General features: G+C 36.6%; 1 protein-coding gene and 1 long non-coding RNA gene across 3 annotated transcripts in view; one reads left to right on the top strand and one right to left on the bottom strand.

The window, feature by feature from the left end:
• PPP1R1C (protein phosphatase 1 regulatory inhibitor subunit 1C) overlaps positions 1–26027 on the bottom strand; it is a 127675-nt gene extending 101648 nt beyond the window's left edge. Inside the window, exons 1-2 of one of the 2 annotated variants that reach the window (XM_024561570.4) lie at positions 25188–26027; positions 23488–23548 (exon numbers count right to left, since the gene is read on the bottom strand). In XM_024561570.4, coding sequence (XP_024417338.2) covers positions 23488–23548; positions 25188–25268 — 142 coding nt within the window. In that variant the 5' untranslated portion in view covers positions 25269–26027. The remainder of the gene's footprint in view (positions 1–23487; positions 23549–25187) is intronic. The other variant, XM_024561569.4, reaches the window with a different exon arrangement.
• Positions 22132–25241, top strand: LOC123479828 (uncharacterized). Its single transcript, XR_006655584.2, has 2 exons — positions 22132–22218; positions 24994–25241. It is a non-coding gene; the product is annotated as an uncharacterized lncRNA (long non-coding RNA).
• Positions 26028–27481: the final 1454 nt, after the last annotated feature.

Here is a 27481-nt window from a genome sequence, read left to right as displayed (position 1 = left end):
GTATAAAGCAACATGCCCCCGTCCCAGAATGATAGAAAGGAAAGTTGATTTGGAACCAGAACACTTGGTTTTGAGAAACAACCCTGGTGTCTGCCAAAAAGGAAAGTTGTTTAGAACCAGTTTTCTTATCTATAAAACATAAATTATAAGAACACATGATTTGTCTATCTAAAGGCAAAGTTAAGAGAAACTAATGATATTATGAATATCGAAGTGCCTTGAGCAGAAATGTAATTTAAAGGAAAGCAGCTTGGTAAAGTAAGAGTGATATAAGATGTGGAGTCAGAGAAGCTTAAGTTTAATTTCAGAACTTGGACTGTCCTCTCTGAACTTCAGTATATGAATCTACAAAGCAAGAATTAAAATATCTTGGGGAATTGTTTTAATTTTAATAAATGCAAAAACATATATAGTTATTTGTATTACAATATTCAAGATAATGTTATTTAAATCAGCAAATGCTGGAAGGATGCAAAGTAACTAGAAAAAAGTGACTGACAGACATGCACTTGGTGACACTAATTCTGAGTAAGGACAATAGCTAAGCCTTGGAAAACATCACTTACTGATGGTGGGGGGACAAGGAGCCACTAGGCAACAATACTGAGAAAGAGAAGTCACCTTGGCTGAGGAAATGAGAGGGCATGGAATCACGAAAGGCAAAGGTGAAGAGAATTTCAAGAAGGGAATTGTTAGCAGTTTCAAAAGCAGCTGACAGATCAAGAAAGATAAGCATAGAAAAAAGACAAGATTGTTTCCATAAAGTGACCTTTGAGAGAGGAGGTTCAGTGAAAGCCAAATTGAAGTGGGTTGAGTGACTAATGAGAATCTAAAAGCAAGGACAGGCTAACCTTAGAAAAGCTGAGTCATAAATAGCCAGAGAGAAATCAAATAGTTTTGTGGACGGGGTTGCTGAAGGTCAGGACCAGAGCCGGCTTCTTTTTCTCCTGAAGATATGGCTCCTGTTCATGTTGCACAGCAGAAGAAAAGAAAAGGATAAAGATGTCAGAGAGGAACGGAACCAAAAACTCTGAGGGAAAGAGGAAAAAGGAATCCAGGAATGGAAGGAGGAACTACATTTTTTGAAGAGCTGTGACTTCTGACCAGGCTATTAGGGAAACACACACAAAATAGTGTTCAGGACCGGAGGCCTCCAGGGACTACTCATCCCACTCCAGCTTTCTTCAAATATTTATTTTCCCTTAGATCCCTCGTAGTCAAGAAGAACGCTATATGGTTCTTGGAGAGAAAAAGAGAAAAGTACAGATTGCATATTCTTTCTCATTCTTTATCCCCCAAATCCAGAATTCATATAATATACAATAATTTTTTACTACCTAAGATATCACCTTTCTTTCCTCTAATTCTATATAATGATAATATGGAAATTAAAACATAAGCTATGTACCTCAGATTATCCTAAAGACTCACAGTATGAATATTTATAAGTACATTAAAATAATTTATCAAATCAAAAATCAAAATGCCTTTTTCATTTAAGTACATATAGGGAACGGCAGTCCTCTCACTCTGCCTTCAGTTTCTGTAATACCATGCTCTAATTGGAACTAATTATGTTTCTCATCAATCTCCAATATTGAATGTCAAACAAATATCTAACTTGCTCATATTTCAACATGCTCATATGTCCAAGGAACTGATATTTTAAGCACCTCTATTATTTAATGTATCTGATATTCTTAAGCTGCTCGTATAGAGATATACTTATATGCCACTGCCTACTTTGTAGAAGACTTCACCACATTAGTTGCTAAGCTTGGCTTTGGTTCAGAGGTGTCTGTCTCTGTCTTACTACTTTGATAAGGCCATGGCTCTGATCCCCGGAGTTTATTTCAATGCAATCTTATGACTGCATGACAGTCGGAGCTTACGAGTGCAGTCTGCAGTTAGATAGATGGAAGTCGAATCCCAGCTCTGCCACTGATGTGTCATATGGTATCAGCCACATTACTTAATCTCTCTGAGCTCAATTTCTCATCCAAAAGATGGGGAAAGGAGCTGTAAGTAAAACCATCATACTCTGTAATAAACTTGCTCCTAAGTATTTAGGGTCCCCACTAATGGGCTAATACCAAGAACAGAGAGACATTCTTGGCCAGACACAGCATGGTGCCACTGAATTACCCAGAGGCTTGCGGCTGAGGGTGGCTACAAACTGAAAACTGATGTGCCCGGTGGTTGAAACAGCTCAGAGTAGTAGCAGCTGTGCCTGATGGAGCAGTAAAAATAGTAAGTGCTTCAAATGTGATACTTCACCCAAGGGATCCAAGAAAATATCTGATGAGGGACAGCATTTTGCATCTGGGTGTAAGGCCAACATGAACAGGTAATGGTTATCACACCAGGGACCTTTAGGTATTATTATAAATAACATCGTATCTACAAGGTCTGTCCAGAAAAAGTCCAGCCATTGTTAATGTAACAATGGCTTGCACAACATCGACGTCACCTGGCAACCAATGAGGGTGGAATCTGCATGAGTGAACAATGATGACTTCACTGTACTAGTCAGTGGGTGTGGCAGACGCCATTGAGTGAGCATGTGTACTGTGTGGCTATCGCATTCAAAATGACTGAATGAGTAGAGCGATGAATCTGCATCAAATTTTGCATTAAGCTTGAACATTCCTCCACAGAAATTCCAATGATTCAGAAGGCCCCACCTACAGGCAACTGGTGATTGACAGCTTCATCATCATCATCACAATGTGCCTGCTCATGTGTATCATGCAGAGTTTTTTTGGCAAAACATCAAATCACCCAGGTGACTCAGCCCCCCTACAGCCCATATTTGCACCCTGCGACTTCTGGCTTTTCCCAAAACTAAAATCACTTTTGGAAGGGGAAAGGTGGGACAACTGTAACTGAACAACAAAAAATTTAAAAACAAAGGAAGAGATTTCAGATTGTCAATGAGACTCAGAAAAATACAACAGGCATCTGATGCTGTTTGGGAAAACTGTGTGTGTGGGTCCCAAGGTGCCTACTTTGAAAGGAACTGAGATGTCATTGTCCTGTGTACAATGTGTCTTGTATCTTGTATAGTCTTCAATAAATGTCTCTATTTCTCATATTATATCACTGGATACCTTCCAGACAGACCTCATATATCTATGTTAGCAAGACCTACGATACTTTAAGTTGCATCTATGATATGAACCTCCACTCTTTTAAAGAAATATCATTTTTAAATAGAACCATCATTTGGTTTTATTTTTGAAATTGAGTTTTTGTGTATAAGCATGTTGTCATGGTGCAAATATACTTTAACTCTAATATATAAAAAGTAATGTATCAGTAACATGTTTCATACACAACATGAATCAATATGAATTTCTTTAGTGTGTTATTAGTCAGCTACATAACCATTACTTGTGCATTTATAATTACCTTCATTTTTACCAAAACATTATTTCCTTCTTCCGGGTTGTTTCCCAATCCCATTACCCATTCTTAGAGTCCTGCTTTACTCTCTCAGCTTCCTCATCTCATTCAGGCAATACATTGATTCATTTTTCCTAATGCCTCACATGCTTGGTTTTTATAATCCATTGCTTTGCCACCTCTCCCCCAGTTTAGATCCTTATCACTGGTTCATAGATGATCCCATTGGTCTTCCGATCTTGCTTCCATTGCTCCCTCAACACCACCTGCTGCAAGACTGAGCTTCACTTGATCACATCATGTTCTAGCTCAAACAATGTCAATAATTTCCCCCTGGAAAGACAATTCCAGGATTTCTCATTCTAGTCCCTCCACACATTGGCTCCCACACACCTAAACTCTCCTATGTTAATTGACCACCTGCTCCGGTCCAGTTGACCTGAGCAATTAACTTTGCATGTTCTAGCTCCATGATTTCCCACAATCTATGCCTGGAATGAAACTCCATCTCCTCCATAAAGTAGGTCTGAAGTCACCAATATTCTGAGCATCCTCACTCCTCTGAACTCTTACAGCGTTTACTGTTGACTTCATTCATAATGAAGCATCTTCTCTCTTACCGTAAACCCCTTTTGTTGTTTCTTGCCTATGTTACTGTTCTCATTTCCATGCCTTATTTCCTAAAACTAGTCTAGAAGCTCACAAAGAAGATTCTTGCAATCTGTTTTATTTAGCACACCTAGCACCGAAACTGGATTCAGAATCACATTTTCAATATTTTATTTTGGCTTAACCTGGAAAGATCATTACAGCCCAGAGCTACAGTGGGTGAAGTCATTTTTTCACATTACTGTTCATTTTTTTAATATTTAAGAAGATGAGATCACAAAGATTAAAATTGAGGAAATCAATAGAAATCGTTATTATTGATTAGCCTAAATGTACAGAAAGCCTCAAAAACTTGAACTATAACCAGGTTCTCTCAACTGACATTGATTTAGAATAATGACCATTCATCAGTATAAACAGCACATTGTTTTGCAGTGCAAAACAAAAGAGCATGCTTTTCCTTCCTTTGCCGATTTAACCCAGACATCTAGTTTAGCATCACACGTCTGTTTTGAGGCAACAAAGCGTTTACAGTATGACAGTTTCAGTGAAAACAATATGTTCTGTAGTAAACTACTATTAAATACACGATGGTGAATGAATGTATTTTGCTAAATATGGTATAAGTTGTACATAGTAACGTATTTCTCTTATTTGACAGAACACAAATTTACAGAAGCTTTCATGTTGGAAATAAGCACTTAGTGATTAATGACTCCATCTCCCAGGAGTTCCCAACTAGAATGTGTGTATCAAAAGATTTAATGCCAATTAAATCTCCGTTCCTTTGATGCACACATTCTAATGGGATAGAACACCAATTTCAAAAGAACCTATGCACCCCAATGTTCACAGCAGCACAATTTACAATAACTGAGTACTGGAAGCAACCTAAGTGCCCATCAGTAAATGAGTGGATCAAAAAACTATGGTACATTTACATGATGGAACACTATGCAGCAGAAAGAAAGAAAGAGCTCCTACTCTTTGCAACAGCATGGATAGAACTGGAGAGCATTATGCTAAGTGAAATAAGCTAGGCAATGAAAGACAAATACCATATGATCTCACCTATAAGTGGAAACAAATCAACAAAACAAAGAAGCAAGCAAAATATAACCAGAGACATTGAAAGTAAGAAAAACAGACAGTAACCAGAGGGGAGGTGGGAAGGGATAATGGGGGGAAAAGGGAGAAGACTTGTCAAGGAACATGTATAAAGGACCCATGAGCAAAGCCAAACGTGGGTAGGATTGAGGGTGGGAGGTGGGGATGGCTGGGGTAGGGGGGAGTCGTGGGGAGAAGATGGAAAAAAACATACTTGAACAACAATTTTAAAAAGAGAAAAAATATTGAAAATTTTAAAAAATAGAATGGGGACTTTGTCTTCTTCACCACTACATTTCTACGTGCCTAGAACATGTAGTCAGTGTTCAAAGCCTATTAAATCATTGAATAAATGAGCAGATAAAAAATTACTTCAGTTCCATCTGATTGTCTTTAAATGTTAACATTCTAATGTGTAAGTGCCATGCTAGACTCTGTGAACAGTAAATGCAAAGATGAATATACAAAACTCTCAGAAGTTTACAATCAAGTTGAATTAACCGAATTCTGTCCTAGAGTAATGGTATTTCAGTGATGAAAGGCCTTTAACCTATTTCATTCTAACATCACTCATTTTCCATTTATATGAAAACCTGAAGCCACATGGGCAAAAATAGTGAGGAAGAATAAATTTTTATGAATTTTGTAGTAAGTAGTATAAAAAATTAAGATGAAATGAGAAAACGTATTCTGATGATACTAATTTCAGTAATGTGAAAATATAACTGGGTGATGGCTAAACAGTTTTACATACATAGCTCTGTCAAAGATTCGAGAACACTTTGGTACAACTCTAACAGTTTATTTAAAGAACTGCTAGAACGGCATATTTACCTTGCACTACCTAGCTCTACTGTGTGTTTTTGTACAAAAGTTTTTCCTTTCCACCTATAGCTAAGGCAGAACATTCACTAGGAAGCAGTAAGCAATTTCTACTTCGGGGATCTATCTTAGCTTCTGGAAACCTCCACCTAGGCCCTCAGTTTTCTTCTTCTTTTTTTCTTTTTGTCAATTGCCTTTTTCTCAGTTTCCCTGAGGTAGAAGCAATGAACAAAATTTCTTCCTTTCATTTCACCTCCTGACTGTGAGTCACTGTGTGCGCCCACACCTGTACACACACACCCCCCACAGGTAGGAGCAGTTCACCCCTGATTCCAGGCTCGCACAGAGGTTTTGCTGTCTCTCCTGGCTTCGCTCATACCTCAAGTGTGCTCTGTAGAGCACACCTCCAGTACCCTCCTCACGCTGACCTAGCACCTGAACCCTAGCCAGACTGATGGGGACTTAGCCTTAACTCCAAAAGCCTACATTGTTTCGTGTCCTTAAAGAGAATAGATAGGACACTCCTTCATTTTACGTATCAACAAAGCAAATTCCTGTTAAGGTTTATCAACCTGCTAAGCAACATAGCAAATTGGAAACAGACATAGACTAGAACTCTATTAACTCTATTGTCCGAAATATAAATTATTAACTCCAGAATGGATTGACATATCTTATTACATACATTTATATGGGTACATATACACACATATTTATACACATATATAATATATATATTTTATATATGTCCTACCAGAATGTAGCTTTCAAAATCAGTTTATTAATTTATTGCAAAATTCATACTAAATAAATAAATAAACACACTAAAGATATAGTTGATCCACTTGAAAAGTCTACCATTAGTGGAAACTTATAAAACCTGCTGGCCCACCAAGTATTTGGCAAAGACTTCAAAGACAGACAAACTATACACTATTATGTATTTGTGATGACAAGGAAAGATTCCTTTTGGATCACGGATGAAAGTGAGATTAAAACTTTAGTTCTATAATTGGAAATTTGGCTACGAATCACAGAAACTTAATATTTTAGGGCCTACCCTATAAACTGATACAAAAATTAAACAAATGACTAACCAATGATTAACTTTTAAGCAGTTAATAGAGGGATAGGTGCCTTGACCATGTAACCAGGAGCCCAGACTCTTACAGGTGTTTCACAGAGACAAAGACGAAATTAGGCACCTAGTCTGACTAAATGGCACCTATCGCTTAAAGAGCTCGAACGGTAGCATGGCAGCAGAAAGAGCAGGAATCAGTTTCTAAAAAATGACAAATCAACAATTTTTATGAAAGAACTAACGTTTCATTAAGAAACTACCACATGGCGCCAATAACGTACTTCCCCTAACCCTCACTGAATACTCACATGAGCTGAATAGCCCTGTATTATTTTCCAGGTGAACGAACGGGTTCTCGAGAAAATCGTATCACTCTTCTGATCCCTTGACTGCCAAGTGGTAACACTAAGATACAAACCCACATTCTTCTTACCCCCAAAAGCCTTATGCTTTGCCCTACTACTTCAAAGGTAAAGTTATCACAAAAGCACATTTTCTAAGTTTTCTTTGATTGGAAGCATTAAGAATGCTAATAAAAAGCACTTTAAAAAACAGTGAACATGTAAAATGTTAAAGATGAAAGTGTCCTCTTAGGTATTGAGTCTGTCCTTCTTTGCCAATGTGTCTTTGGCTTATCCTGTGTCATATCAAGCGCATCACAAGGCACTCCTAGCACACATTAACTGCAATTTATTTGTAACTACATTCTTTGAATCTTAAATAACTGCCTGACAGATGTTATAGATATTTATATAAAACATTGATTTATATTTTTGAAACATTTTAAAAAGTACTAAGTCTACTTCAGATTTTCAGGCCATATATTTTTCAATGGGTCCACTAAAACTCGTAGTTCCCAGGCATAAGTCTTTATTAATTTATGGGGGGAAACAGCACTGGGAAAAGGAAGGCAAGGTGCCTCACCTGAGTTACTCAGTCAATGTCAGGACAGGAGGCCCTGTGATTTAATGTTCTTCTATTTCACCATGACATAGCTCAATATGCACAGAATTCCACACGGTGCTTTATGCACAAGACAGCTTTGGGAGTCTATGGCCCAGGAGTCTCTCTTACGAAGTTCAGGCTCCGAGTGGAATTTAAGTTGGATATTAAATGACATTTAAATTTGAAAGGAATGTAATTAAGGCAGTATTAGCAATGGTACTGGTATTTTATAAAATCCATAATCCATAATATACAGTCATAGGATGACAGGACACCATGAACAATGAGCTATGCAGTGGGTTGGAGTAGCTGTGCAGATTGAATGTGTGTGCACTCGTGTGTGTATCTGTGTATGTCTCCGACTATAACCAGGGAAAGGACTGAAGATGTTGTCTCATCAGCTCTCTTCATTTCATAAATCCAGAAGATGACATTCAAAGACATAAACTGATTAACCCTTTCATACAGCTAGGTCATGGCAACTTGAAACTGAAGTACATATTTCTTGACTACTGCTACACAGGTTATTGTTTTTGTTTTTAATTATTTTCATGTTGCTGCTGCAAGAAATTTCTATAGATAAAAACAAGATAATTCAGACAGTAACCTAACCATATTCCTTTTAAGTAAAGAAATTTCTTCCCTACATATTCATTTTGAAGACCAATACAATGAGTAATCTGAAAATCATTAACAAGCAGTGAGAAGCCAGGTTAACCAGTTCAAATCCTGATATTGCAATCTTTCTTCAGTCCATGGTTTTACTTTGATCATTGCTCAAAACTTTAAGCTTCTCGGGTTTTTTTGTAATGGCCTGAAATATTTCAGTAATGGCTCATGTATAGGACTGCGTTTTAACTTCTTTGTGGTTTACCAGTAATGGCACACGACTTCACACGCATGTTTCAACACATCTGCTCTACAAGACGAAGCTACTTGAAACTCCAGGCCACTGTTAATAAAAGATGGCAGAAAAAAAATCAGGAAATTTTTAACACAGTTTTTAACTAGTTCATGTAATTTTGCTCACAATTGTAACCACATTCAACAATAACATTTACCCTTCAGGGTATCACCAACAGATAGAGACAAACTGGCTAAAGTATCACTTTTAAAAAAAAATCTTTTAATTCTCTGCCCCATTTGTGCAGATCTCGTTAACTTGAAATCCACTTTTAGTCTTCCTTATCTAATCCTTCTTTTCTGACTAAGAAATTTAAGGTTTTTTATTTTTTCAGAAGGTTTCAGTACAGATCAAAGTGCCTTTAATGTTTTATAACCAAACCCTGACTCCCACATACAATTGTTTTTATCTTGTTTAGTAAAATCTTATACAACAATACAAGATGATAATTTAAACTCCCTTTCAATGGTTTAGAAGTGGCCCATTCCTGAATTTCAACCAGTGCTCTCTGGGGACACTTCGTCCCATAGCTCCTAACTCACCACCAAACAAAACAAGTGCAATGACCAGCTGGCAGCATCTCCAATTAAGAAAAGGAAAGAGCACAACTCTTTGCTTCAATACTTTCCAAGAATTAATGTTTTACTCTTACTGCTCTTGACTTCTAATACTGTGACGCTATAATGCCAAACATTTTCATTCATTATTTTCATCTTAAAAACAACTCGATAAGGTAGATATTATTAATTATATTTTATGTGTGAACAAACTAAAACTCAAAGAGAATGTGTCCCTTGCTTGAAATCACAGAATTACTAAGTGACAGAGTTGGGATTCAGGTCTAGGTGTTTCTATTTCAAAGGTTATAACTTTTGATTACACCACACTTCTAGAACTATGGTTTTTCTAAGATTGAGGTAGAAGGGACTGAGAACAAAAGAATGACAAAGTAGATCATTTATTTGGGACCTAGAAATAGCACAATGCTATTCATAACATAAATGCTAGAAAATACAAGTGTTTATATGTGGGATAACCAATGCCCTCAGGGACAGGTTGAAACAGTGTGCTGCTTGTGACTGTACAAACCTTCAAAACTGCAGGATCCATACTTGGATGACTTGTTCATCCACACGTGCTCACGTTGTTAAACATTGAAAGTCGGAAGGATATGAAACTCATCAAAGAAGGGTAAAAATGTTGCTTCGATTTTACTTTGAATCTGAATGGATGTAGTGCATTGAGGTCACACATTTCTGGATTAGCTAGGCACTCCTTCAGCCCACACTTACAAAACAGCTGTCAGAGGCTGGCAAACATCCGCCCCCAGACCCTCTGGCAGCAGGTTTGTGACTCAGCAGAGTAGATGTGAGCAGGGAACTTCAATTGCCTGGCTAATTATGTATGTGTCTGTTTGGAGTTCTTTAATGATTAAGAGCAATAATGGTTTTTCAGGTAGTTATGCTGAGCCTGTCGTAGATAAATTGCCAACATTATGAAGGTAATAATTATTAAGTAAACATTTTCTTTTTATAAGCACATTGTGCTTACTCTTAAAAGGCTCTAGTAAATTGGTTTTTAATACCAGTGTCTCCATTATTGAGACACTACTTCCTGGAATGTTTTAAATATTTCACATGAAATTAGAATGAGAGAGATTTTATCCACTATATCTAAAGTAATGTTCCATTCTGAATTCATCGCCTTTCCCTACTCCTCTCCAAATGTGCTCTGCCTTCTTAGAAAAGGCCCTCTTGTCTGTAGCCTTAACACAAACTTCTTTGTTATCACCATCTCCCCATCTGTCATTCAATTAATCAAGTCCACTGACACTCCATGAACTCAGACATTCTCCCTCCTATTGATTTTTTATCTGTGGCCACAGGTACCTTTATAGAAAAAATATGAGCATGTGACCCCCCCCTTGAAACCATTTTGTGGTTCCGAATCATAACTCCTTTAAAATGTTTACAATGTCCCCCACATGGTGCCTGCCTAATCTCCACCCCAGCTGATGCCACTCCATGTTACATCATCCTAGACTTCATACAGTTCCTCGAACCTGCAATGCCTTGCCCTGCCTCTGAGACTTTGTCCCTGTTCTTTCTGTCGTCTTGAATAATCTCCCCTGGCTCTTTCTTCAGGTTTCAGCACAATTTTCTGCCTCCATTAAGCCTTTACTAACAGTTATGTGCTACTATTGAGTGCTTCTAAAGTATCGGATATTTCTGCTCCCACAAACCCCATCACCTTTCAATGTAATCCTCCCACTTAGCATACTACCTGATTTATAGTAGATGCTAACTAACCAATTGTTAAGTGAGTGCCATTTAGGTACTAGGCTGAAAAATTGGGGTATCACTGGGCAGCAGAATGGTGAGACCTGAAAACCATATCATAATTGTAAAGCTAAATGTAACTGAAAATTTTGATGAGAACTGAGGGCAAAAAAGATATATATCCCCAAATATATGAAGGGATCTCGAAAGAAGTATTACACTTTGTCTAATATCATTTAGATGAATACATCAAGATAAGCGGCTGAACAACACAAGAAGGATATTTCAATTAGATATAAGGCAGAATTTTCTAACAGTTAGACCTGTCCAATCATAAGCATAATGCATCAAAAAGAGCAAACCTCCTCATCAGGTCAGAGGGGAGTGGGGAGGGGACAGTGGGGAGAGGGGTTTACAGGGGCTACTATAAAGGACACAAGGACAAAATCAAGGGGGAGGGTAGAGGTGGGGGAGGGAGGTGGGATTGGGTGGAGTGGAAGAAGCATATTAATGAACAATCTTCAAAGCCAATATTATTTTGTATTTCAGTTCTTTTGGTGTTTTTAGTCTTAGTCATTTTTTCCTTTCATCAAAACATTCAACTGAAATTATTAATAAAAAATAAAATTCAAATATTCTACTTTCAGAAAAAGGATCTTACTCATTATTATATAATAATTACATTATTAATTAAAACATGAATCTGATGATATATACAAACAATATTTTAATTGTTTTTATTTTTGCTTTGCCTTGCTTAACTTCAGTTTGTATATGTTCCTTAAAATGTGAAATTTGGAGTAGAAAGTCATATTCTATGGCTTCTCAATTTATTTTATGTCAAATAAATTGACATAAAATACTGTGAACATTGTAACTTGTAACTTGGCCACATTAAGTTCTGTTTGATGTCATACCAGACATTTACAGCATTTTTGAGGATGTGTATTGTAGGTAAAATAGATTTGCAAACTATAAAACTATGAAAGGTAAGATACATTACTGTTAACCCTCTTAAATTTGCCTTTGAGCTTATTTTATTTTTAAATTGTTTTATTTGTAGCCTAAAGATATTTTTGTCTTGTATGTCCTAAATGTATTCCAAAATATACTTTAGTATGTTCCTCATACTGAAACTATCTGCATAAATAGTATAGCTGGTGTTGGCCTTGACTCCAGCTAAGCCCTTTATTGGCTCAGTAAAGTAGGAGTTCTGGGCTACTCATCACATAAAAGGACCTGTGGCAGAGTTTGAGATGAGCCATTTTAGCTCAATCATTCATGACATTTTTCTGCACTGAAATGCGATGGTGAGTGGGTTTCAGGCATTGTTTCTTGAGAATCTTTAATCATTGGCCAAGTGGGCGGGACTTAGGATCCAGGAAGTGACAGTGGATAATCCTTGGAGAGCTTTGAAAAGCACATGGAGTCTAGGTCTGTCCTGCTGGATCAGAAGTCCCTGCACAAATGGAAAAAAGCTGCTTCCAAAATAAGAATGTACCTATGGCAAATGAGCAAGGTTCCTGCATCCAGCTTTAGAAGCCTCAGCCAAAAATAAATGAGGAAAGAGAAAAATAGTAAGGCAGTGATGTTAACCATAATCTAACACAATTATTTTTCTTTGCTCTATTCATTTCTTTCCTTTAGTTAAATCTCAGCTGTAGCACAATTATCGATAATTTGTGTAATAAAGGCTCCATAGACAGAGTGACTTAAAGCAAGAAATATGAAGGATGTACAGATTATGATGAACCATTATTTATATGAGCTCTTCATGAGAAGACCTCATGTGCCTTATTATAGTTAATTGAAAGCAAGGACAGGTAAATTATAGAAGACAAATTAAAGGTCATAGCAAACCAATTATGAAAAGTAAATCTTCCCTAGTCAATCAACCATGATATAATTAAGTCTGCCAAGGCCTCTTACATAACCCAGAGAGGGGCAAGAAAAAATCCACCACCAGTAGTTTTGTTAGCATACGTCACCTTGCTCCATCCCAGCAGCAGACTCAGGGCTGGACTTACTGTGACCTGTGCTCCATGGAACTGGATGGTAAAACTCACAAACCGACAGTCACACCATGTTCACTGATTCTAAGGCTAGGGCCCTTAGTTCCACACACAGCCCCCTCCCACTGTTCCAGTCATGGAAAAGCAGTTTGGAAGTTACTATATGGTTTTGAAATAAGGCAGTAGTGTCCGAGACTGAGCAGCTAGTAAAAATATGGCAAGATACTTTCATCCTGTATAATAGAATCAGCAGAAAAGCCATTGATAGATGTAATTCCAAGGTTGTGTGGTTCAGTAATTAGAAGAATGGGGATACCATTGACAGAAACGCTGAGGTCAGTAGTTAAAATGTTGATTTTTAAATTGGATGACATATATCAGTTAGACACTGACTTTCAGGTGGTGGAGGAGAAACTTTCTATATGTAATTATCATACTTACGATATTCATGAATTATGAAAATGGGCATAGAAAACCCAGGCAAATGAGAAAATAGCCTTAAAGCAATTGCTATTTAATAAATGCAACTTATTTTTGAAATACATTTCTGATATAAAAATAATTTAATAAATCTCACTACTTGAATCTATGCCAGTCATTTCAATGTTTTTATATGTTTTTCAAATTTTGTGATTAAATTTTGACCTATTGGTCTTAAATTCAAAGGCTTAAAAGTTTAAATTATTATTATTATTAGTTTTATTCCATTTATAACCTGAAGTCTAGACACTTTCTTAGGTCCTAGACTTCTTATAAATCAGATGGCTTAACGGGAGTAGATGGGTAACCTGTCATATTTTTACACATAGTTGGGTATTTGAATTATATATGAATGTGTACATGTGTTTGTACATGTAATATGTGTATATGTTTTCTAATAGTCTGTTTTTCATCAGACAACACTAAAAGCATAAAATAGTGTTGCATCACTGAGACAAATTACTCTAAAATTAAATTCCAAAATAACTATTCTTCTTCTATTTTGTGCACTCAGGTCATTTTTATAAGCAGGTCAATAGTATTGCATATCAGTGGATATGCATCAAGAATGTGATTCTGAAAAATGTTCTCTATAATGATTGAAAATTGCCCTCAGACAATGTAACATGGAAAGATCACACATTTCCTAGATCTTCCTAGTTCACACATCATACTTTCGTCAGCACTATTGCCAAGGTCAGAGCGCAGTCATACTCCAACCAGCCTGTCAGTGCATCTCCCCGGATGGTGCAGACTTTGGCAGCTTATTTCACGGCTTTGTTAAGCATTATCATTGTCTCCATATCAAATTACTCTAAGTGGTACAAAGTCATTGAGTTAAATTCAAAGATAATCTTGTACTCACAGCACAGAGGAGACATAGATATAAAGGCAACAATTTCCAACATTGTTGGGTGCCCCCGAAACATTGGGGAAGATCTGAAGGGGACAGTGTGAGGAAGTGACAGCAAACAAATTTGGGGGGAGGAGATCATTCTGAGGGCACTAATCTTGGCAGCTGGGACATTCGCTCCAGGACATTCCTCTCGCTCCACCGTTTCTGAGCTCCAGGTAGATTACTTCTCTAAATTGTCTGGGACAGTGGGTTACATCTGGTCAGAGGACTTACATATTAGAAGATATAATAACAATAATAACAATGTCAAAAGGGAGAATTGCAGGTAGTTGAAAACTGATTTAGGAAGATATTTTTCAGCATCTCTAAAATCTCATCACTTGCTGCCCCCATCCCTCAGTGTCTTTTTCTTTCTTTCTTTTTTTTAAAATCTATATTTGGATTCTTTTTGCTAAACTTTTTTTATGTTTAATTTTATTTTTCATTATTTTTTACTGTTGTTCAAGTACAGTTGTCTCCATTCCCCCCCACCATTCCCCCCACCCCAGTGACCCCCACCTCCCACCCCTGATCCCACCGCCCCCTTGGTTTTCTCCATTTTTTTTCTTTCTTTGTAGTTTTGTCTATTTAACTTGAAAGGCTTCAATGAAGCTCGCATCCTCCACATAGACCACAGGGCACATCACAATGTCCTACACAGAACCCGGGCACTCACGTGTCACCTGCCTAGGCCCCAGGGCACTTTACTTTAAGCCCTTGGTAAATTATGTGACCAAATGTGCCTGAAATTGTTGGAACAGTGCCAGATCACTATTGGGTCAAAGTCATGACTAGAAAAGGATCGGAGAAAATCCCAAAACTTTCAGGCTTGCTCCTGAGCAGTTCTAAAATAAAGAATTATGGAAATAACTCTTCTCCATTAATCACATAGCATGGCTAGATTTTTTTGTTGTTATTGTTAGAGGTTGCCAAGAATCACTAATTTATTATTTTTCTTGAATATGACTATGTACTAGAAACACTTAGAAAAAGCTGTTAGAAACTTTTTTAATCTTAAATTTAAGATTGAATATGCCCTTGAGCTCCCCAAGAGAGCTGACAAGGATGTGGTCCATGTGCATTATCATGCAGACCCCAAAATGCACATCTATTTATTCAGTGAAGACAGAATAGCCTTCTTTCTAATGGATATATTTTATATTTAGGAAATATGGTGGTGTTGGGGGAAAACATGCATTTCAGAGTCACGTGAACCTAGCTTTCTCACTTAGTGGAGCTTAGGAGGATCAGCCACCTTCCAGGGATAATACAGGTAGGAAGCAGCCCACTGAGATCCATACCCAGGCCTGAGTGAGTTAATACTTCTACTCCTAGGTACTACATGCCTGCCTCCCCTGAAAAATATTTACCACTTATCAAGCATCCAATATTTGCACTGTGCTTTACAACATTATAATCTAATCCCCCAACATGTTCTGCAGTAGACATTTCTGTACTAAATTATGTTTTGTATTTTTGCTACAAGCTGTTGGTTTTACTATCAATATACATGTGTTAAATGACAAATATGTCTCACGTAGGTTTCTCCATGAGGGTAGAAATGGTGTCACCTATTTCATCCCCTAGAGGACCTAGCACTGTGCCTTAATCAGAGCAGGTGCTCAAAAAGTTTGATGGATGGCCATTAGATTTAAGGATATATTTTTTAACTATTTAAATTTAACAACATGGGCATCTGATATCTACTCTACTAGATATTCACTCTGCCAGTTTGTATAGATATACCTACTTTGTTTGTTTGAAATAAATAGTTAAAACTTTAGCTCTGATCCCAATCCTTAAAAGCTTGAAGTAAAAAGATCAAAATGAGTCATACAAATGCTTTATAGACTAGTGCACATGACAAATAATTGCCTTCGTGTCTTGGCCAGAATTAATCTTAGCATTGTCTGAGAAGGTGCAATTTCTATTATTACAATTGCACCCTGGTTCTTTCAGACATATTATTCTCTGCTACCTGCATGACATATTCCTGGAGGATTCAGTATAAGAACTAGATAAATATTTATTGAATTGAATTGAATGTACAAACCAATAAATGGCATCAAGAGTTGAGAGTGGATGGAATGTATTGGAATAGCAAAACCAGATAATGGGTCGGATTAGTCAGGGAAAACTTTTGAAATGTAAGTGAGTCTCATGTGACATTTTAAATAAGAGAAATTGGTGGAAAACAGGGAGACAGATTTACACAAATGAGCAAGTCTAGACTTAGTCTTAAGAGCTGGCAAAGAACCAAACAAAGGAGCCAAAGAAAGAAAGCTTATCCAGAATGTAGCACAGAAGTGGTGTATGGAAGGAAGGGGGAGCAAATAGAATGGGATCAGACATGAACAATTAAAATGAGCATTTGATAGATGTCTCCAAAGGATTTTATACTCAATACTCAGCCTTCCCTTTTTGCACATACTATTAGAATATGAATTTCACTTTTGGTCAAGGCAAACTTGCCACCAACATCTTTAATGCTTTCAATATTATTTTCATAACTTTATAGATGTCAATGTAATGCTTACTTTAACAACTCTAAAGGGCTCATATTTCATAGGAATTATATTTGTAAACATACTCACTTGAACAAATACCACAGTATTAGATATATAGAAACTTCCTGTGTATTCTTATCTTGACAAATTAGGAAGTACGGTACATTTGTCATCTTATCAAAAAAACCTATCTCTTGGGGACACTGTTTGACACTGCCTAATGCAGTCAAGATTGGAAAAGAGCTGAGCCATCTAACAATAAGAAATGCAGGCTGTAGGAGAACTCAGCTTTTCTCAGCACATATGACACAGGGAGATTGCATGTCTTCAGCATTACTTGATCGCAGGCACTATGCTATGCCTTGTCTCACAGCTCAATATTCTACTTGAGAAAGGAGGAAACTAAGCCCATAGAGGTTAGGTACACATCTAATGTATCACCACCAGTAACTGGCAAAGCTGGCATTTGAACCCTGGACTTACTCCAAAGCCAGTGCTTTACTACAACACTGCCTCTGTACGTTATTTTCATATATTATATCCACCACAAGTAGAAAAAGAGAGACCAAGAAAAATGAAGTGAATTGATTCTACCACCATTCTGTCATATTAGACTAAACTATTTCTAATTAAAATCAAAATAAAGGTGAAAAGTATATGATCTTATTCAAAATGAACACAAGTAGTAATCTTGCTGAAATAAAGTAAAATTCTCTCATAGTTTTATAATTGGCCCTTTCATCTTCTTCCATTTATCTGAGGAGTAGATTAGTTCCTTATAGTATAACAAATTTTTTTCATTACTAAGAACTAGAACCTAATCTTTGGCTCATGACTATTCCAATTGATTGGGCTATTTGAACAGATTAAATAGTTATGGGAAAATCAATCAGTCAATCACATACTACATGAACCTCTGAGAGCTGCACGCATCACTTGTCTTTGCGTTGTTCAGCATGGTTTGGCATTAAATAACTTGAAGAAATAAATGCTGAGGAGAAAAATCAGGTTTTTCTGAAATTCCTTAGAAATCGATATCAGTTGACTCTTGAATGGTCTTCAAACACTGGTATTTCTTTGTTTTATACTCTCATTAATACTGAGAAGGCAAAATAATTGCCAAACAATCAACAAGGATTGTGGTTCAGAATGAATTACAACCACATTCCCAGAGAAGATGAGAAAACCTAAAATGAAACAAAACTGTCTAGATTTTGGATCCATTACAGCTTTTACTTTAATACATTGATTGGAGTTCCCCAAGGCTAACAGGCATCGCCAGGTCTGGCCTGAAGATGTCTTACCCATCCTTAAGGATCCAAATCCTCAGTGTGATTTCTAGAGCTTGCACTTGGGGTGCACATTGCCTTCAATCACAAATCATTCATTTTGTTATGGTGAGGGTTTCCATGAAAAGAAATATTGTGTGCCTATGAATGCCTTCATACTGGAAAGGAATCTCCACTTTAACTTTGTTGCCCCAGCAAAACTTCCCATCGTCAGAATTTCCTGGAGCCTCTCTGTTTTGAACAACTCAGTCTGAGTCCAGCAATATTCTCTAGCTATCGTCTGACGTCTCAGGATTATACATGTAGAGCCTTCAAAACCTCATTAGTTACCCTAGTGCCAGGGTTCTAAAATGCCAGCTTCATTTAGAAAGTCAAATGCTGCATCCAGAGTTCACTGTGGATTCTTTTTCAGTTTGTAGAGTGGCCTAGCACAATCCATTGGAAAGTCCACTTCTTCCTATTAACTGGACTTACTATCAAGGTTGAAGGGAACTAGTGAGATATTTAATTCATATGTCTCATATTAACTACTTTTAGGATCCTGATCCATATAAGAAAAGGCTTTTGTTTTTATTCCTCATTTCTAAGATTATTTGGAGCTAAAACAAAGAGAAAGTCAATCTCCCCAAATTTGGGCTGCAATAGAAAGTTCAATAAATACTGTTCCCAACCATTTTACATTGTATTTCTGGTTCCAATTTTTAGATGTACAACAAGATTTTGAATGATGCCGAAACTCCTGGGTACTTACCCAAATTTCACTAAGCTCCAGACCTTTTTTGGTTCCCTCACGTTTAACAGGCATCAGGTCCATTAAATTTAATTGCAACCACATTGTCTCTGCTTAACCGTAAGTGGAAAAGAACAGATGCCACAAACCTGAATACTCGGAAGGCCTGGTCTAGGCTGGCTGTTTACTGGAAGATCGAGTACAGCTCTGGGCTCCAAAGGCTGACAGACCAGGAGAATTTGGATACAGTTCATTATAACCATAGAGAGGCCTGGGAATACTCATCCAGAGAAGAAAATGATAAAGACTACTGTTATGTATTGTAAAAGTGAGTGAGTAAATCTTTATTGAAGAGAGTAAATAGTTACTTTAGAATAAAGTGTGGCATGACTCAAGTTTAGTGTAAGAAACTATTTTCTAACACCTGAAATTATTGTATCTGGAATTGAGAACTAGGGGTAACTATGGATTTTTGTCTGAGATATGTAAAACGGAGTGAGTTTCTGGGACTTGGGCTGATTTATATATCTTCCGTGAAGATGTGTGACTAGATGAGGTATTTTCTGAAGTTCTCCAATTCTAGATTTCTAATACTGGTAATAAAATATATAGTTCCTCACAAGTCTCCTTAAATTCAAGTGTGTTTAATTAAGTAAATCTAGAAATGTGATGAAATAAATTACAGAAAATGGCATTGCCATTTATTTCTAAATAGAGAAGATTTATGTGTAGACATCCCTCTAAATAAAAAAAATGTAAAAACCAAACTAATTAACTGCAGATTATCCAAGAATTAAAGCAAAGAGCCCACATTACAAGAATAGACAGTGAGGCTCCACTGTACAGCCTCAGAAAGCTTATCATAAGTAGGCCCTTAACAAAAGATGAACAGGAAACACAGAAAAATAAGCAGTTTTCTGCAAGGCATTCACACTGTTTACCCCAGAAAACATTTTTAAAAAGATGAAAAGTTTCTTTGGTGCTTCTCTACCCCCCTGCATCTCAAGTTTTCAGTGTCTTCTTACTGCCTCTGGCTGTTCAGAGTCATTCCTAGCAGCAAACACATAGTTCTTCGCCTTCTCCACCCTAAACACACACCCTTTGCTATTAAATTTTTGTAGGTATGATGTCTTCAATTGAGACATGCTAGTCCTGTTTCCCATTATTCTGAGTTAAACTGCTTAATCTATGCCAGAGAGCGAGATATCTTTAACAGGTTACATATCCGTTTCTGTAGTGCTTCTATTGCTGAGAATTCTAGGCCACTGGTTCGAAAGGGATTGAGGGGGCATTTTGTTGCTCCTGGAATCTGACCAATCAGGTGCCTGCCTCATCTGTGTGTTTAGACAAACATAGATGAACTAGCATCAAGTAATCTAGATTTACATGTACATATATTTTTCTGTTCTATTTCTCCTCTATCAAATATAAACAGAATGCATATGTATTTATAAAGTTAACATTAAACCGTCATTTCAAATATTGTTTTATAACTGACTACTTCAGCAAACTCTTGAAAAGGTTAAAAATTTAGCTATGTCTAGCTCATTTAACAAAGATTGCAATACAGCAATCTAATCATATGAATTAAAAGTGTTTGTTAATTATGTCTACTTGGGAAATTTAATTATCTTTGCTTCATTAATTGACAATAAAGAAAGGTTTTTTTCAGGGGTTTTAAAGAACACTAATGATAGGTAATTTCAAGAATGCTCACTTGTTTCCTGGGCAATTTCAATAAATTAAAGAGATTTATTTAGTTTGCCAAGATTTAAAGCTGCAAACAATTTTCATTCGTGAAAGAACACATTGCTTTTGAGAGCTAGAAGAAACAATTGCTTCAAAAAAGCCATTTAACACTTAATGAGGTTTGTTGTTGTTCTTATTTATCTTGTTTGATAGTGTTCAGATAATATTTGGAACATAAACAATTGGTGGGTAGGGCAGAAATATTTAGTACACATGAAATTATGAAGAATCTGTTCTACTTTTTATTTCTTAAATCTTAAATATCATGTGCAAAGTTTATATTCCAGAACACATAAGCTAATGACACCTAACATTTGTTGTACTTTGCAATTTTTAAAGAGTGTTTACATTAGTTCTTTCAATAATTACAACAATCCTGTGAAGTAGAAAGGATGGACTTTATAATCCCTATTTTACAGATGAGAAAATCAAGCTTGGAGATACTGTTCCTTACTCAGGAACACATGGCTAATAAAAACCAGTATCCAGGGTTGGTTGGGTTTGGTATGGCATTCTTTCGTTGACATCTGTTTGTTTGCTGGGTCCTTAGACTTATTTGTTTAGTAATCATGGTTCTAGATCATTTTTACTGAAAAAAAAAAAAAAACCTGTTTAGGCATTTGGTTTTTTTGCTGCAACAACCCATCATTAGTCCAAAAATCTCTGGTTGCCGTACACAGTGCTATACACAGTCAAAGGCTGATCCGTCTCTTGTAAGCTAACCTAATTTCCACAAGAAGGATGAAGATACAGAGAGATGACACTACTAAAACCACATAGTTCTCTGTGAGATGCTCTGTGCGTCTGAGCTCTCTCCCAAGGTGCTTACTTATGAGAAAAGAAAATGACAGTCAATAAGGGACACAGTACAACGCCATCTACTGATTAGGAGATCTGGTTAGAAAACGAGTCCAGAGAAAACCTAAATTTTGTTCACAAGGATATGAAAATATAATTCCTAATCTACTAAGCTAAGTGGTCTAGAAAAAGGACTTATTTAATGTTTGGGTTTCCTTGTCAGCAGGACCTGAATGCCCACTTACATTTACAGTGCCTTCACTATGTAATGCAAACTGAAATTTGCAGGGCCAGAATCATGCCATAGGAAATGCGTGGGCTCTAGAAACAGAATTATCTGTGTAATCTGTAACTTGTAGTGGAAAAACTTCTGCAAAAATCACTTCACCGCTCTGATAGCCACTTTCCTCATCTGTAAATGGCAAATATTTGGCATACAAGAAGCGGTAGTTACTATTTTGGGAGCTGAAATGAGAGCCACAAAGGTTCCGTGGCTGCGCTTTGCTCACACAGTGACGCCTGCAGAATCCAGAAAGCTGCTCTTTGGTAGTCAGAGGACACCGAGAAATCAAGTTGGCCAATCCTTTTCAAAGTTGGCACATGGAGGTGAGTTCTAGGACGTTATGGAAAAGTCTGCCACTGTGAGCAGAGGCATTGATGACAAATTGCTCTAAAATTACCTTCTATCTGAGATTTCATTATTATGTTTACTTTATTGTATTTATTTGTAAAATGTGAGCACATACCATTTGCATGTCTTATTCATCCAAATATAAGTTAACATTTTAAGGGAGATAGTATATTTGAAAATAATTTTTAAATGCTATAACACTTTAAAGATAGAGGATCAAATTACAATTCTTTACTTTCAGCAGGAATAAATTTGTTTATTTGTTTTTTATCACCTGAACACCTTCTTATATTTTGGCTTAATGATGAAACTTCTATTAGAATTTCACTTTTTTTCTTATGTGTGTTTCTCTAATAAGAAAGGAATCTGAAAAAGTCAGACGATTTTGCCCTGATATTCTCATAATGGATCATTTACTACAACCTATACTTAGACTTATGCTTCCATTATTCAAACTTCTTTTTTCCACCCTTTTTGTTAGTACACACAAAAACCCAACACCAAGTCCTGCCTGGTTACAAGTTAATACCATGACCTTTGCTGTCTTGCTTTATTTGTACCTAGAAACAGCACTTAAATATGAGATTACAATCACCTCCATTCAGGTAGTAAATAATGTTTGCATATTACAGATCATAGTCCTTTATCAGGAATAAGAATCAGGTTTACTTTTTATGGGAAGTGGAAAATAAAACCTCAACAAATGGATGCAATCCTTCAGAATGGCTCTCAAATGGACAGTGATGAAAATTGATCTGGTTACTTGACAATTGCATTATTCAGAGATGACATCAGCAGCAAATTATAGCCAATGCTGGCTCACTGCCCACCCCATGACAACCTTTCATAAATAAATTTAAAAAAGCTATTCTGTAAAGATATAAGCATCTCAAGAGCTATAATTTGAGCTTGAAACCTAATTAAACAACTTCCCACCAGCCTCATTAGTAAGCACTGAACCTAATTCTCTACCAACAGTTGAACACATGCCAGTGAATGCTCCCAAAACATTTCATAGCATATCATCACCCATGTGTCATTCTAGAGGAAAAGCAGGCTATGTGCTGAGGCAGTTTCTATAATATTTATTTCTGGTTTTATTTATGTTCCCTTGTATAGACAAACGTTAGATTATTGCTAACTGAAACCCGGAATTGAAATCTTTTGGCAATGGCATGCTCTGTGATGTTCTCCTAACAATTCTATTCTGTTCCATCAGTGGGAAACACAACATGCACCTTTACCTGGGGGGTTATGTTCATTGACAATCACAAGTGATGCAGGTGTAGGTCTTCTTTTCCTGATCTGTGAACAACAAAGGCCCAGTGAGAGTCAAAGCTCCAGGTTACCCTACAGCTTGCAAAGCTGTTTCATCCTCACCTGTTCCCAACACACAAAAGCAAGTATCTGCAGAGCACAGAGTGGGTGCTCACTAACTTTACTTTGAAGTGTAGGAAATCAGACAGTAGAACTGTCATATATGAGTGAGTATCACTGATGTTGATCAAAAAGCTACATTTCCACAGGAAAGAATTAGTTGGATTATAATTGAATGCTGCCACTGAAAATTAATATGCATCAAAGGTACAGGGATGACTTGCTAATTTTAATGTCTCTCTTGGAGCCTCATAATATTGATGACATTTTCAAGATCCATTGCCCTTATTTCTAAGAGAGAGGCTTAGAAAACTCAAATCTCTAGCAGGTTAAATTTAACAGCATGAGTTTTTTATTTTAATTAATAGTATAAGCTTTTCTCATTTTCCAGTATAATATTTAGAATAAATCAACAAATAAAGAATAAATATGGATCTTATGATAATATAAAATTCATTGAAAAGTAATAGGTTTGGTGTGGGGTTTTTTTCTTAATTTAAGAGTGATAGAAACATATCATAATCAGAATCTCTAATGTGTCCTTGATTCCTTAAATATATAAGTAAATTCCTAAAATACATGGCAGTTGGATAGTAGACAAAATTTACCAGTGACACTTTGCCCAAGATAGAACCAACGCCCCATTCAACACAGACACACGTTCAAGGCTGTATTTACTTGGCTCCAGTGTGGGTGAACCTACTTCAGATGATCAAACTCCGAGAAAGTTATCAGATTTAAGAATATTTTTAAAACTTTGTATGTACTGTTTGGAAAAAGATTCGGGGAAAATTTAGGTTTTAAAAAATTAGTGAATTAGTTTGATGACCCCAAAGTAAATTGATTTGCTTTTGCCTCTCCATTGCTACGCTATTACTACAAATGACCTTTTAAGTGGTTCCATTGCATCAAGAATCTAAGTAAATCCGAATATGAAAATTAATACAAATGTAAACCAATCACACATGAGAGAGACAGAGAAAGAGAGAAATACAGGCATATAGACATATTATACATGACAAAGGAATCAAGGAAATGTTAAAATACTATTTTTAATATCTGAATAAAATGTGTTTTGAATTATACATAGAAATCCTATCTATCATACATTACATGTACTATAATTACTCTTCTGTATAAACAATGAAAAACATTTAAATAAAATATTAAGTCTATAATCTGAAATAATTCCAAGATTTAATGCTTTGTTAACTGAGTCTTTTTATTTGATAAATAATGAAATAGAATGTTGTTAATTTTTAGAATTTTTTAAGTTTCTCTAAATGTTGAACCTGTTATTTTAATAAGCAAAAGCAAACATATTTTTGGATCCAAATCTGATCATTAATATAATAACCATTTTTCCCTAACAGGTGCTAATGTTGTATCACATGAAATGCTGCATTTTAACCAACAGTCCCCCAGTGCAACTCAAATACAAACGTATATGGAAACCAATTTATTTCTCATTCACATATCCTGGAAAGCCATGAGAAGCTTTCGATTAATAACAAGAATGTATGCCCGTGTTACTTTATATAACTGGGCCCCACCCAAATTGGCTTACCTGCTCTGCCGCTTCGGGTGCAATCTGACTCTGGAATAAAGGCACAGCAAACTGTATCTTTTTGGGACTGTTGGGCTCCATGGTAATGACGAGAAGTAGTTAGAGACTTGAAGGGCTCAGAAAGACTAACCCCAAGTGGGGTCTTGAGTGTGTTTCCTCAGGCGCACTCTACCCAGCCACACAGAGTGCTTAAATAGCTGTAATCCAGAGCGAGCAAGTGGAGATGCCGTGGTCTGAGTAACTCCCTCTTCAATATCCACAGTGATGTCTGGCTTGACTGCTTCCTCACCAATCCCTCAGATCTTCTCAGCACAATACGGAAAAGAATAATAAACTAATTGTGTGCCTCTTCACTAATACACATGCCAAACCTTCACTCAGCAGCTAATTGAAAATGCAATGCTAGCCTTGATAGACTTGCGCCCTGGGATTTGAAAGAAAGGCTCTATCCACTGTACATTACTAGCTGGCTGTTCAAAAGTGCAATGTAAGCTCCCTCTGAGTATTGCAAGGATGGGCCATTCATTATTGATGAACACAAAGCAGGAAGTTTTCAGAGTTGGGAGCAGGGTTTGAGTATGCAATCATTTCATTTTTCTTGCAGCAACTTATAATTCAGACACACTTGCTATTTTATAATCAGCCACCAAATAGATGAATGGACACAGAAGGGAAGCCACAGCCAATAATATGTTATACCTGGTTAGGTGAGACTGATCATAGCTGGCTGAGCAAGCATCTGTGGTGTAGTGAGGACAGCATTGCCACCGGCTGAGTAGATCTTAGTTCAAGTTCCATCTCTTCAATTCACAAGCTCTGTAGCTTTAAGCAACAGAGTCCTAGGCTATGTCTAGGACCCCATAGGCTCATCAGAAAAACAAGGGTTGGATTCAATGACCTTTAAGGTCCTGTTCTGTTTCAGCATTCTATAATTGTAGTTCACAGTTTTCATTAGAGTGGAAATTATTGGACAGCTAAATTTAGCAAACAGTTTGGAAGTCATTGCTTCTGCAATGACCTCTGTTTTATTTTCGGGTAGAGCTGGCTATTTCCTGTGACTTGGAAGAATACAGAAGTGACAAGGAAACATTAGTGGAAACATAATGGTATCTGACATTGTGTTTTGTTGTCAAAAAGTGGGGATATGTGTAAAGATAAGAACTTGAAAAAAAGCATAAAAGGGGCAATCTCCAGAATAATGGAGGATGATGGTCACACTGGCTATCGGTGAAGACAGGGAGAGGGAGAAGCACTGCCTGATCTCCACGTCAGTGAATGTGAAAGGGGAGGCAATAACATAGTCGAATGGCCTTCATGCATCCAACTCCTTTTTGAAGGAAGCCTGCAAATGAAGCAGATTTAATGGAAGAAAGAACTTGAGTTTTCTATTACCTTATTTGAAACATACTGTTTAATGAATACTAGAATTCTTATATGTTTTTGGATTTGTATAATACATTTAGACATTGACTACTATTCTAATTATTAACAAATGAAGTTTTCTTTGTTGTTGTTGTTGTTTTTTTAAATTGAGTCCATATCAGGAATCTCTCATAAAGATTTAAGTATGCAACGTTCTGTTAAGGGATTATAGAAAATAATATGCATTATTAAAGTAGATTTCTATAGCCACTAGGGAAAAAAGCAAATGAAGAGGTGGATGTGAAAGCACTTTCCGCTGAAGAACAGTGCTGACCAGCAAGAAATTTTGTGATGGGTTCATCCTTGTAGAATCGAAGGAAAACTTACAATACAAGACGTGTAACAGCTTAGCATGGCCCTAAAAGAAAATCTAAGCTAATATTATTAATGAAGGTATTTCTCTATTCTTTCAAATTATATAAAAGGAAAACAAGAAAGTATTTCTAGTGAGGAATTAATTCCAAACTTCATTTAGTGGTTAAGAGCGCGACGCACCTGGCAGCATTGAATGCAAACCCTGGCTCTGCTACTTACTCAGTTTATCAGCAGAGACAGTAATAGAACTCTCTGCTTGTGAGGTTTAGACAAATTAATTTTTAAAAAGACCTCATTACAAGTCCAGTACATGCTAGCTACTCAGTAGAAGATAGCTATTATTTTTCCTTCAGTTAGATTTTTCACAAGGCATATATTTTTTAATCTCCATCTCTACCTATTTGGAATTATCAGATATCAGGATAATAGGTGATAAAGTGAAATTCCATGTATGCATTATGGTATAAATATTCACGAAATGATTATCATTGACTAATCGCTTTATTTTAAATAGTTTGACCACAGATACTATATTGTAAAGGGAACACCCAGACTCT

This window comes from Desmodus rotundus, chromosome 2 (genome assembly GCF_022682495.2).
Source record: "Desmodus rotundus isolate HL8 chromosome 2, HLdesRot8A.1, whole genome shotgun sequence".
In the NCBI taxonomy this organism is placed as follows: Eukaryota; Metazoa; Chordata; class Mammalia; order Chiroptera; family Phyllostomidae; genus Desmodus; species Desmodus rotundus.
The sequence above is the reverse complement of the archived record's forward strand: the minus strand, read 5'-3'. Positions and strand labels throughout refer to the sequence as shown.